This window comes from Urocitellus parryii, chromosome 9 (assembly GCF_045843805.1).
Source record: "Urocitellus parryii isolate mUroPar1 chromosome 9, mUroPar1.hap1, whole genome shotgun sequence".
NCBI lineage: Eukaryota > Metazoa > Chordata > Mammalia > Rodentia > Sciuridae > Urocitellus > Urocitellus parryii.
In genome coordinates this window covers 142011787-142026028 of record NC_135539.1, presented here as the reverse complement: position 1 = coordinate 142026028, position 14242 = coordinate 142011787, and the positions used below count along the sequence as shown (strand labels likewise).

Below are 14242 nucleotides of genomic sequence, written 5' to 3'. Positions count from 1 at the left end.
GGACAAACATTTAGTGTAAGAACTTGTTTAGAGAGTTGCAAGAGCTTTGGCATAATCACAGTTTTGAAGCATGTATTGAGGACTGGCAGAAGCTTAAAAACAGATCTTGGATCATAGAGGCTTGCAATGCTCTGCTGGGGGGTTTCACACCATTCTGTAAGTAGCAAAAGTTCCTCATGATCTCAAACTAAAGGGATGACATGGTCAGACTATTTCCTAGGCAGGGGACACTCGTGAAATCCAAGTACCCCACATCAGCCAGGGCCAGCCTTGCAAGTAGTCTTATTAGTAATAGAAGCCTCAGGATCCTTTTCTGCAGAGTCAGTAATACAGATGCAAAAACAAGTCTAGGACAAGGAGGACAAAAAGTTATTTTAATTTTTGTCATGTTTAATTTGAGGAGATATTCATTGGACATTTGGAAATCTTAAGAAACTCAGAAAAGAAGCGAGGCTACAAGTAATACCTAAAATTTGGAATGGATCAGCAGACCACAGCTAATGGAATTCATCTGGCCTGCCATCTGTTTTCACACAACCTGAGATTAAGAATGGTTTTGGTTTTTACATTTATTTTCCTTACTTATTTTTGTGGTACTGAGGATTGAACCCATAGCCTCATGCATGCAAGCTCTTTACACTGAGTTACACATCCAGCCTGTTAAATTTTTAAATAATAGAAAAAAAAATGAGAACATTTCATGACACATGAAAATTATATAAAATTTAAATTTCCATAAATAAAGTTTTATTAGAACAGAGCTATGTTCATTAGTTTATAGACTGTTTATGGTTGCTTTCATGCTTAACAACAGAGTTGAGCAGCTATAGCAGAGACCTTTGGATCTGCAAATCCTAAAATATTGACCATGTAACTATTTAAAGGAATTTGCTGATCCTAGCTCTACAAGATTATGAAATTGTATCAAGAGATCTTGCATTAGAATGAAAAATTACAGAGGGCATTACCAACTATTTATTTGGTAATGGAAATCCTGAACTTAGATTTTTTTAAGGTAATAATCAGAAAAACTCGGTTATAAAAACATTTTATGTCTTTTAACTACAAAGCAAGAGTAAAAAAGGAAAGAAATCCTATATAAGTTCAAATTTTTGTATCATAACAAAAGAATTTATGAATAATGTTGTTCTACTTTTCCTTTTATTAGAGATCTAAACATTTATTTATACTGTCCTTTCCATATCTTTATTCAATCTTTCACTTACCTCATAAAAATCACATTAGTGACTGAGCTTTTACTATACTTTTCTCCTTTCACTTCATGCCAAGGAATGAATACAAAATTTTTAAAAACTGCTAAATTGACAACTAACATCTGACTTTTCCTTCATACTTCTATGTAAACCACACAGTAACCCTGTAGCCATATTTTTCATTAGAGTACAAACCAAACCAAAAAACTTCCAAAAACAAAAAAAATGAAACTAAAAGCTCTTTTAAAATGGAATGGAAAGGAAAAAAATATAGAATAGCCAGAATAATTTTGAACAAGAATAACATTGGAGGCTTCACATTGCCTGATTTCAAATATAAAGTTTCAGTAATAAAAAAAAAATTTTTAGTGAGACAGCAAAACATAACTAATTAAAAAGTTTTTTTTCAAATATTTCTTTTAGTTGTACATGTATGCAATACCTTTATTTATTTATTTTTAATTTGTATGTGGTGCTAAGGATTGAACCCAGTGCCTCACATGTGCAAGGGGAGTACTCTACCACTGAGCTACAACCCTAGCCCCCATTAAAAAGTTTTTTAAAATGCTGGATTTCACCAATATTAAACACTCACAGGAGAATGAAAAGACATGCCACAAGAAAGGCTTGTAAAACATGTAACTGATAAAAGACTTATGTCCAAAATATAGAAAAAATTCCCAAAAGTTTTTAGAAAATAAGAACATAAGGAACTAAGCAGCATATACACACTCTTGTTGTTCCTTTTAAGATCATATTCTAATATGATTTATTACCTTTATGTTATATTACACTAATAATAAACTATAAAAACACAATTATATTAATATTACATAAGAAATATGATAATTCTGATATGTCAAGATTATTGTACTGTCATGTGTAATTAATTAAAACAAATTTAAAAAAAGAATGACATACAGATAAGAGAGATGCTTCAGAAAACACAAACCTGATATATAAATACACAGAGGTAAAAAAGAGCATGACTTGTTTGAGAGTTTGTGTTACTGAGAAAATAAGTTCGTGGGGAGCAATAAAATAATGAGCGAGAGAATTTGTAAAGTTCCATGTGATGGAAGACCTTGTAAACTTTGTTTAATAATTTTCATCTTAATCTAGAGGCCATAGGGAGCTAGAAAGGAATTTCAACAAGGAAACTGCAAGAATTTTAAGGAGATCTCTGTATCATTAGGATTTAGCAGTAGGAATGCAACTGGAGAAACTAGTTATAATGTCACCACAGCAATATAAACATTCTAACTTAAGAAAGTACTAGTGTGTGCGTTATTTCGGAATTTACATTGTAGTTAAGAGGTAGAATGGATAGAACTTAGAAATTAATTGAATATAAGTACTGATGTATCAGAATCAAGAAAGATTCATATTTCTGATTTATGGGTCTGAAAGACATGGCAGAAAAAAGAGAAATATGATAATTCAATTGAAACCACTAGTTGAAAGATTGTTTTAAATAAACCAAACTTATTTTAAAATATATTTCTAAAATTCAAGGTCAGTATTCGTTCATATCAGATGAAAAAAGAACACTTCAATTAAATAAATAATATAACCTCACAAAGAGATCAGCCATCCCTCATTCTTTTTTTAAATAAAATTGCCACCAGCTGTTACTAATTAGGCAATATTTTCTTTTGAAAAAGCAATAACACATGTATGTACTGTATAACAAAACACAATAAAATATCCTAATGAGTTTCTTATTAATTTTCATTTCCACTACATACTATGGAATGTAAAGCATGGGCTGTTAGTCAATAGATGGTAAAACTCTTATATTTAACACAGCCTACTAGACATGTCTTTTTTGGTTGATGAAAAAAAACTCAAGAGCTAAATTTAGCAACTGTCTCAACATGCAATACCCTTTCAATTCTACTCCTAAAAACTGCAATTTATAGTTAATTAACATTTTTATAAAATGTTCCATGCAAAGTGACAGTTTAGCAATAATCTATCAGCAAGTTGACTTCCGTCTTTAAGTGTACTCTTCTGTCGTTCAGGAAGCCAACATTCAAAAACTGCTTATTATTAATCTTGCTAAAAATGTCTTTAAAAACAACATAGAAGAAGACTTTATTTTTTTGTTTGTTTGTTTTTTAAAAAGTCTTTATTTGTAGGTCTCTAAAGAAATTAATTGTGGTCCTACATCAAGATTCTAGCCAATGAAAAATAATTAAAAATGTGGTGACGTTTAACAAACTTCCATTATGTGAAAGAGCTTTCCCATCTCTAGAAGAAGACTTTAAAAAATTTGCCCAGGAGGCAAAAAAGAATATGAAACAGAGAATCTAGAAATTTGTTTCCTTAAGTAAATTAATTATTGCTTCTAATCTTCTGATAGTTCATCTGCAAAAACAGAGGCTAAAGTCACTAAATCTAGCCATGTGAGTATGGTGCAGCTGAGTGCTAAAAATCCTGTTTCCATAAGATACCTTTCTTCCATAATAAAAATGAAATGTATACCATGCATAATAAAAATCTGGCTATCAAATATTTCTCCTGACTTTGGATGAATAATTAACTGTTTGAAACCTCAGTTTTTCGTCTTCAGTGAAAATAAAATAAAATAAGGTTTGATGAGATGATTTAAATCTTCCAACCTCACTAGAAAATAATTTTAATAATCATCTTGAGATTTTTTTTTTGATAGAATGAGCTCAGAAGTGCAATACTTGAGCTGGGGATGTGGCTCAAGCGGTAGCGTGCTCCCCTGGCATGCTTGCGGCCCAGGTTCGATCCTCAGCACCACATACCAAGATGTTGTATCTGCCTAAAACTAAAAAATAAATATTAAATAATTCTCTCTCTCTCTCTCTTTAAAAAAAATAAAGAAGTGCAATACTTTAATATAAATCTAATACACATAGCAGACACATGCTGATGGTAAAGAAATTTGAATTTTGAGAAACTACTAATCTAAATACTTAGATTAATCTACATTAATCTAAATACACAAATTAAAGAATACATTTCAACTTACAGTGAAAGGAAGCAATTGCTAAGCCACAAAACCTAACTACTTAGGAGTATATTTATCAACATGTCATCATATTCCTCTCTGATATAAGGTCAGTGAAAACAAAAAACATGTTTTTGATTAATCTCTTTAGGTACACACATTCTCAAAACAATAGAAAGTATATAATTCATCACAAGAATTATATATTAATGATAAAAACACATTCAATACATCAAGGTAAAATAAAATTTCATATATTCAACAGTCACAATTCAAGGCACTTATTGAATTTGATAAATCAGCTTCAGGCTTTCAATGAGCATGGCATGGCACTTAATATAACAAAAGCAATTTCCTAGTTCTTTTTGTTTTAAGAGAAGAAAAAAGAATAGGCAGAAATACTAAATATTTAGACGGATTATTTGAAGGAAAAATGACTTTTACCAGTCACATAATGACACATAATTCTAAAAATGGTCCTCAATGGAGTTAAGGCCATTCCTAGTTATCTACTCTAAGAAAGTAATCAGAAATATGGATAAGAAATGTATATACAAATATGTACACTGAAGTGTTATTTATGATGCCTAAAATTATAAACAATTTAAGTATCTAAAAACAATGTATGGTGAATGTGTAATCTATTTTAATATAATAAGTGTCAACAATGACTTTTTAATGTTGTGGGAAAAAAGCAGGTAAGAATTTTTTTTTCTATCATTAGGGCTGTGGATATATTTCAGATATAGACCTCTTTCCTGGCATGCATTAAGAAAGTGGGTTCAATTCCCCAGCAACACAACCAAAAAAAAAAAGAAAAGAAAAAAAAATCTACCTTTATATATTTACACATTATGTATACAGAATTAGAAATAATACATGCTCAACTTGTATTTCATAAAGACAATTATATCAACACAATACAAAAAGGCAAATAGAAGCCTAATGTAATAATGCAAACAAGAAATGAAGAGGAATGAATTAAGAGGGTAGGAACTAATTCAATAGCACAGGGAACTATAAGGAAGGAATAGCTCCCAGAGATACTTAAGAAGCAAAATCAACAGGTTGTAGCTACTAATTGTAATGGTGGGTAACAAAGAAGAGATTATGCTAAACTGTAATTCCACATACTAATATCAGAAATGCAGAACGCAAAATATTTAAGGGAAAATAAGATCAGATGAACCTGAAATAAACTTTAAGTTTAAACTATTTTCTACATATTGTATTTAATATGACAAGATATATTCTATATATTAGAAAATATTTTTAAACAGAAAGCTTTAATTATCTGGAATGTGAAGCCATTTCAGTGAGTTATTGCTATTGAAATGTTTATTCAGAATTTCAGAATTACCTTAATAAGGGTAAAAATGTTTATTTATTTTTAAACTTTTTTAAAAATATTTTTTAAGTTGTTGATGAACCTTTATTTTATTCATTTACTTATATGTGGTGCTGAGAATCGAACCCAGTGCCTCACACATGCCGGGCAAATGTGCTACCACTGAGCCACAACCTCAGCCCACAAAAATGTTTATTTTTTAACCAAAATATCCTAACTTGAAATGGCTAACATAAACTGTTTCAAGAAGGAGCTTTGTAAGTTACCATATCATTTTTATTCTCCATAAAAATGCTCAGTTTCTTTAAGAATGACACAACTAGAATAAGCAGCTCAAAATTGTCCCGATCAAGAGCCTTCACCAACATGTGAACTATATTCTTATTCCTCATCTTCAGTTCTGTTCGAGTATCCTCAGCAAGATTCAGAAGCAAATAAAGAGCAACTACAAAAGTAAAACAGATGAGAGTTAAATGCTTGGCATATTTAATCAACAATTAAAAATAGGTAATATAAAAATTATAACAGATTAGTAATTGGCTCACTAGAAAAATGTATTATTATTGAATGAGGCATAAATCTTATATAAAATATATAGATAAGATAGATAAATAACAAAGTGACATTGATATCTATTTTCTTGGAGCTTAGAGTTTAATAGTAATGAAACAGCAATTAAAGGTATTTAAGTCAGCAGATACTAAAACAAGACAGGAAAAATATTTTTATATACATAAAAAAGAAGGTAATACATCAAAACTTCAACAATTAAGGTCTGTTTGTATTTAAGAAATTAATCCAAAATAACATAACATAATGCTTGTTGGTACCATGTAGGGATATGAAAACCGGTTTTGCATATTCAAACTGGTTTTCTATTTGTCACCATAGGGAAAGGTACATGAAATTCAGTAATATGACTATTATCCTAGATAGAATTGAGGTCAATGTCTACTAGTTCTATGTACAATTTCTTTTAGCTCCCATAATAAAAACGCTTAGGTTCTCAAAAGGAAACTGATGATTGTTTTCTTCTAATAGTGAAAATTATGTAACATAACATTTTTTCATTTTGCTTTGTTGACAGGGAGCTTCTGAGTTAAGATATAAAAGGTTCTGTCAGAATGCTCTCTTACAGTCTTGATGTTACTCATTATTTTAGTATTTCATTTAATTTGTAAACCACTTCAAATCTAAGTGAGGTTGGGGTCAGAATCAAATGAGAGAATTAGAAGAAAAAGCATATGATATTTACACTAGGCTAGAAATAATGCTTGTTTATACCAAGCATACTGAAAATCTCATAATTTATGGGGTAATAGAATCACTGGGAAAGTCTTGCCTCAATAGTGGGGAATAATTAATTTTAAACTAAAGCATGCTGCTTATGTCCAGACTAACAAAATTATTGGAATAAGGTCTAATTTTTTTCTAAGTAATTCAATTTATGTCCTAAAAGAGATTGAAAATATTTACAGGAATAAAATAATATACAACACCCAACAACGTAGATTTCACACTAACAGCCAAAGATTACCATTTATTCAAAGAAGCAGGAAAATACAACCTATAAGTATTTTTAAAAAGCCATGGAAACTGTCCTAGAATTGACAAAAACATCAGGATTATTAAATGGGAACACTCAAAGTTAAATAATTGTATTCTGGATCTTCTAAAAGTTAGGTAAAGATGTGGGAGATATAAAAAAAAATTCAAACTTTCTAGCAGTGAAAACTATAATGCTTGAGATTATAACTAGATGCCATTAACCTGTAATTTAGAGCTGGAAAAAAAGATCAATGAAATTGAAGAAATAATCATAAACTATCAAAAATTAAACAGATAGGAGGAAAACAGCAAAAACAAAGAGTATGAGAGAACTATGGCAACTTCAAGTGGTCTAATAATTTTGTAATTGAAGTTCCTAAAGAAGTAGAGGAAAACTTTCAAATTTAATGAAAACTATAAACCCAGGTTCCAATAACTCACTGAACTCCAAGAAAAAGAAACACGAAGAAGATTACACCAAGGTATATTCTAATCAAATTGTCTAAAACAAATCATAAAAAGAGAATCTTAAAAGCAGCCAGAGGAAAAGAAATCTTACAAAAATGGGATAACAGTAGGCATCTCATTAAAAAAAATGCAAGCAAGGCAACAGTGAAGTAGAGAGAAAGCAACACCTTCAATCTAGAATTTGAAACCAAGTTAAAATATTTCAAAATAGAATAAAGTCTTTCTTAAATGTACAAAAGATAAAGTAAATCATCATTAGTACATGTGTCCTACACAAATTTTTAAAGGCAATCCCAGAGGCAAAAATAAAATGATACCAGACAGAAATACATTATCAAACAAAGGAATAAGATCAGTGGAAATTATACACATAAATACACAATATTATTTTCTTTTTTTTTAAAATTTAGGGCTGGAGATGGACAGTATGCCTTTATTTTATTTGTTTATTTTTTTAATGTGGTGCTAAGGTTCTAACTCATTGCCTGACACATGCAAGGCAAGCGCTCTGCCACTGAGATACAACCACAGCCCAAGATTATTTTCTTATGATTCAATTATCTTTAAAATAAAACTTACTATAAAATAATGCATTCTATGATATATAATATAAATATAATAAATGTTAAAAATAGAAAAAAGGCAGGAAACGAAAAATGGTTCTAACAAACATAAAATAGGATAATATTACTTGACAGCAGACTTAACTAAAGATGTATGTTCAAGATAGACAACTTATAATTAAAGATGTGTAATACAAACCTTAAAGCAATCAATAAAATTACAAAAGATTTAGAGCTAAGTCAACAATGGAGATAAAATGGAATTTTAAAAACCCTCAATCCACAAGAAAGCAGATAAGGAAAAATGGAGAAATATGCACACCTATGCTTTTATGCATACGTACACACACACACACACACACACACACACACACACACACACACCAAGATCTAATCACATGCTGTTGATAATAAGGACATGTTAGAAATGAAAATGAGGGACCAATATATACTATGCCTATACAAGTCATAAATAGGCCAGAGAGGCTATATTAACATATAAAAGAGTAAATTTCAGATCCAAGAATATTACCACTTATAATGAAGAACATCCATAAAGATAATAAGGACAGCTTATGAGGAGTATATTACAAATATGTTTTTATGTTCTCAAGAACAGAGATTTAAAATATATGGAGTGAAAATTGTTAGAACCTCAGGAGAAATAGACAAATGCAGAACTACAATGATATTTTAGTATTACTCCCCCAATAATTAATAGAGAAGGAACAGGAAAAATCAACAAGATGTAAAGACTTGATATCACTGTTAACCAATTTTACCTGACCACCATTTATAGAAAGTTCCATCCCCAAACAGTAGAATGCACAATCAAGTGCACATGCAACTTTTGCTAAAAAAAAAAAAAAAATTCTAGACCATAAAGTGAGTCTTAATAAGTTTAGAAGAATGTAAGTCACACAAAGCATTTTCTCTGGTAACAATGGAATTAAAATAAATATCACTAACACAAAGAGATCTGAAAAGTCCCCAGAAACAAAATATATGTAAAACAAACATTACTCCCTTTTGAATAAGTTATGAGTCAAAGAATAAACCAAAATGGTAATTGGAAAGGATTTGGAATTGAATGAAAATGAAAACAGTTCATATCAAAATGTGTGGGATGCTGTCAAAGCAGTGCTTTGAGTGATATTTACAGCTCTAAATATCTGCATTATAGTACAAAGGTCTTAGATGAATGACCCCAGTTTCTACCTTAAAAAACAAAATAAGAGCAAATTAAACACCAAGTAAGCTGAAGAAGGGAAATAATGAAGATTAAAATAAAATTCAATAAAATAGGAAAACAAACAGAAAAATCAATGAAAATATACTAAATGGAATTAACACTTTATAGATTACTATATGCTGCTGGTAATAAACTACACCAAAGTAATGAGCAGAACAGGATACAAAGCAAAAAGAGGCATGCACACATATATATGAATGAGCTTGGCAAAGACAGAAACCAGTTCAGTAAAGGATAGTCTTTTGAACAAACAGTGTTGAGTAACTAGAGAGTCAAACACAAAAATAAAGAAATGTGATCCATCCCTCACGCCATATACAAAAACTAACTCAAAATGTATTACATACTTGACTGCAAATCCTGAAACTATAAAACTTCTAGAACAAAACAGGAGAAAAATGTTAATTTTTGGTTAGGAAAAGATCTCCTATATACAATACCAAAATCATGAACAATAAAACATTAAAAAACTTGTACTTCATAAAAATTAAAAATTCTGCTTTTCAAAGATATTATTAGGAGAATGTAAAATTAAATCAAACTGAGAGAGAAAATCTTTGAATGTATCACCTGTTTGATAAAGATTTGCATCCAAAAAACATATAAAGAAATAAAGAATCCAATTAAGAAAATAGTCAAAAGATACGAAAAGATACTTCAACAAAGATAAGGAGATAGCAGATCAGCACATATGAAGAGATGTTCAATATAATAAGGAAGGAAGTCCAAATCAAAACCACAATAAGATACCATTCCAAATATTTAAAATTAGCTAAAATTAATATGATTGACCATATCAATCATTGACAATGTAAAACAACTGGAACTCACATAAACCACGGTGGGAACATAAAGTGATGTGTGGAAAACCATTTGGCAATTTCCTATAAAGTTAAACATACACCTTTAACATGATCCAGCCAAATCACCAGTTAGGTATTTAAATAAGTTAAAAAAAAATGAAATCTGTCCATACAAAGATTTGTAGATGAATGTTCACACCAGCATTGTAATTGCCAAAAATTGGATATATTCTAAATGATATCAACAAGTAAACACAAAGAAATATAATTAAAAAATAAGAGGGAATAAAATACTGATAAATCTGACAACATGGGTGAATCTTTATGCTCACCAAAATAAGACAAAAAAGATATATACTATATGATTCCATTTATAAAGAATTCTAGAAAAGGTAAATTCAACCAAAGTGGGAGAAAGCAGATCAGTGATTATCTGGAAATCAGGGTGAAGGGAGAAGGAAAGAGATGATTACAAGGATACATGAAGAAACTTCAGGAGTAATAGATATGTTCTTTACCTTGTGGTCATAGTTGCACATTTACTTACATATATTAAAATTTACCAAAATGTATACTTTAAAATTATATACTTTAATGTTTATCAATTATACTTCAAAAAAGCTGTTTAAGAGAACATAAAATACTTGCATTAGTAAAATATTTGGTTAGGAACAAAGCTTAAAGTTTTACATGTTAAAAAAAATCAACGTAGTGCTTTGAGAGTATGACATGTGAACAATTGGATTTGTTTAGATCTGACGCATTTCAGGTTATATACTGACATTTGTCATACGTATTATTTTCTAGATTGTTTAAAATTAACTTTGAAAATCTGGCTTTTTCTTCAATAGGTGGAGCTAAATTAAATTACTCAACTTCAAATACTTAAAAAATTCAGTATAGTTAAAAGTGCTAATAATTTTCAGGGACTCAAAATTTTTGGAGAGTTTACAATATTTCCATGCACAAAGTTAACAGCCATATACAAACCAGAAAATGAATGCATTCTTCAAAGATCAAGATCATTCTCACTAACCATCATAAGATTTTGCATCTCACTAATGACTGCAAAACCATGTCATTTAAATTTTACATCTCTTAATTTTACATCTCTTAGAAATAAGGATATTTGCTATAAACAAGAGAAATATTTTGTAAGTTTCTGCATCATTTTTCTAGGAATGCAATCAAATAATTCACTTGATTAAACACATTAAGTTAAGAGTTTGAGGGATAAAGATTCTCACTGAAAAGTTCACACACCGAATTAAAATACACTTAGGGGCTAAACTGTGAAAAACAGTATAGTGAACTTTAAAATACTATTATTCATACTAAGGACAGAAGAACTTGAAGCATATTAAAAGTTATAGAATTTCTCATTATTCTGGTATTAGTTCACTGGTAGGACATAAATGGAACAAAACAAATTAGAGTAAACTCTCTGTTGCTTTACCAGTTGCTTAGAAATTCATACCTCGTAGTAGCTGTTCTTGTTTTACCACAAGCCCTTGGTATTTTTTAAAAGTTTTTTCATAATCCTTTCTCAAGGTTTGATTTTCAAGGTCTTCATCAAGTAAAAACTAAGTTAAGGATCATATATATTAACCAAAGCAAAGACAAAACTATTGAAAAATACCTAGAAGAATACTATTAATATTTTATATGCAACTTTAGTTATTTTCTCTAACCAACAGTTTAACTAAAATGTTGTTTTCTGCCCAATATTTGTGCTATTAACAGGACACCTTAGTCCAGTATTCAAGGTTTTCCTCAGATTCCTTTGAATCAGGAAATATTTGAATTTCACCAAATACTTGAATTCCTAGAAATTAGGTGTAAATATTTTAGGTAAGTTGCCAACTCTATAACTTTCAAATGATTATCAAGTGCTTCCATGCCAAGATTATTGCCTTGCAGAAAATGATTTAGTACTAAGAATACTAGATTTTACTTCAAATAGATGCCCAAAATGGATTCAAAGAATGCAGATTAAATCTAAAGCTCTTTGCACCCTCTTCAGATTAGAGATGCCAAGAGAAAAACATTCCAAAGAAAAAGGTCCACTTTTTCCACAAAAGGGAGTTAAAAAATGTATGCTATTCTGTAAAATAGGAATAATGTTTTTATTTTTTAAAAGATATCAATAAAAATTGGATTAAAAGGAATGTTATGAGCATGACTTGTTAATCTAAAAAACGTCACATTAGGATAGATATGAATAAGCCAGCCTTCAATCTATAAAAATTAAATTGTCGAAGAAATATGACATGTATTTTTAAATAAGAGGAGAATTGTAATATTAAAAAGAATATTCTATATTACTTCAGTAGATAATAGTTAAAGGGATGGAAGTTATTTGGAGATGGACTTTGGTTCATTAAGTGAAGGAACATTATAATAAATAGAATTCCAAACCACAGAATGGGTTAAACCAATAGGCAATAACATTGTTAAGACTATATAATTATTTTTCAAGTTAACTGTAGAAAAAAATTAAAATATGGTAATGTAAGTTAAAACATAATTTCTGAGGTTTGTTTCACAGGTTCTATCATTCTATAAGCTTCTCAAATTTGTATTTATTAAGAACTGTATTTTGCACCAGGTATGGTAACACATGCCTATAATCCAAGCAACTTGTAGGATGAGGCAAGGAGATTGCAAGTTCAAGGCCACCCTCAACATTTTAGCAAGACCCTCAGCAACTTAGTGAGACCCTATTTCAAAATAAAAAGGACTGGGGATGTGACTCCATGGTAAATTGTCTCTGGGTTTAATCCCCAGTAACAAAAAAACAAAAACAGTATTTTTGCACTTAACTAGAAAAACATAATTTAATAGAAAAACAGAACATTAAATTAAGTTCATTACACAATTCACATCAATTCCCATTAAAGTCTTCTTTGTATTTGAATAGAAGTACAAGAGCAACAATGGTGACCCATGCTTCAGCTGACCAATGGATCTTAGCAGACATAATGAGGCTACTTAGAGTCTCACCTATTCAGTTATCCTGAACTACTACTGTCTTCTTCCTTCCACTTCATTAACTAATCCAAGTTCAGAAGAGGCAAAATGCTTATGTCAAACTGTATTTATTCTGATACTCTGAATCTTTATCTTAACCATCAACATACTTTTGAATGGTTTCCAAGCAATGTGATAAGTAATAATAAAAGAATAAAACAAAACCATCTTTATCAATAGGCAGCAGAGGTCAAAATGCCACTCTGAAAGGATATCAGCTTTCTTCTTCTTGGAAAGTTCTTCTTGCCAAAGCTCATGTCTTTTTAACTCATGATCAATGATGTTCATACATAGAGCTCCAATTTTATAGTGAGTTATAAGTCCATGAAACTGAGAAAAGCTTTAAAGAAGAGATTTTAGTATGTATTTAAAGGAATATAGTTGATCCATGAAATTTGGTTTCAGCAAACACTGGCACAAATCATATACATTTCAATAAATGAATATGTCTCTAATATACTAGGAAGATTTGGAATTGCCAGATATATATAAAAGATTACTTTCAATATATTTTAATATACTACCCTCACCATACATTTTAAGAAGTTAAGAATCAAATAAAATTTTTATAATTAAGCACAAAAGGGGCTAGGATGTGCTCAGCAGTAGAGTGCTGGTCCAGCACGTGTGAGGCCCTGGGTTCAATACTCAGCACCACATAAAATAAATAAATAAAATAAAGGTAGTGTGTCCAACTACTTCTAAAAAATGAATGTTTTTAAAAAAATAATTAAGCACTAAAATATTAACTACTTGGATAGTCTCAGAATAAATTTTCAAACTACTAACAAAGTTGATAATGTACCATACTAGACAGGTTATATTCATTGTTTGAATAAATTTGTAACAGAATAAACTAGTAAAATACTAGCAATTTAGTTTTACATGTTTCCTAGACAATTAATTCATCCAAATAATTTATTCCATAAATATTTATTTGCTAATTCTGGCATTTTAGAATGGAGGCAAGCAATTTTCTAGGAATTGCTAGAAATTTTTCATGATGTCTTAACAAACATTTTTCTTCAGAATA

The 14242-nt window shown here is 29.9% G+C and overlaps 1 protein-coding gene across 3 annotated transcripts in view; it reads right to left on the bottom strand.

Annotated features, from left to right (window-relative positions):
• Kifap3 (kinesin associated protein 3) overlaps positions 1-14242 on the bottom strand; it is a 138890-nt gene that overhangs the window by 89062 nt on the left and 35586 nt on the right. For all 3 annotated transcript variants that reach the window (XM_026405250.2, XM_026405251.2, XM_026405252.2), the window contains exons 7-9: positions 13425-13549; positions 11657-11755; positions 5812-5990 (exon numbers count right to left, since the gene is read on the bottom strand). In XM_026405250.2, the coding sequence (XP_026261035.1) occupies positions 5812-5990; positions 11657-11755; positions 13425-13549 (403 nt within the window). The remainder of the gene's footprint in view (positions 1-5811; positions 5991-11656; positions 11756-13424; positions 13550-14242) is intronic.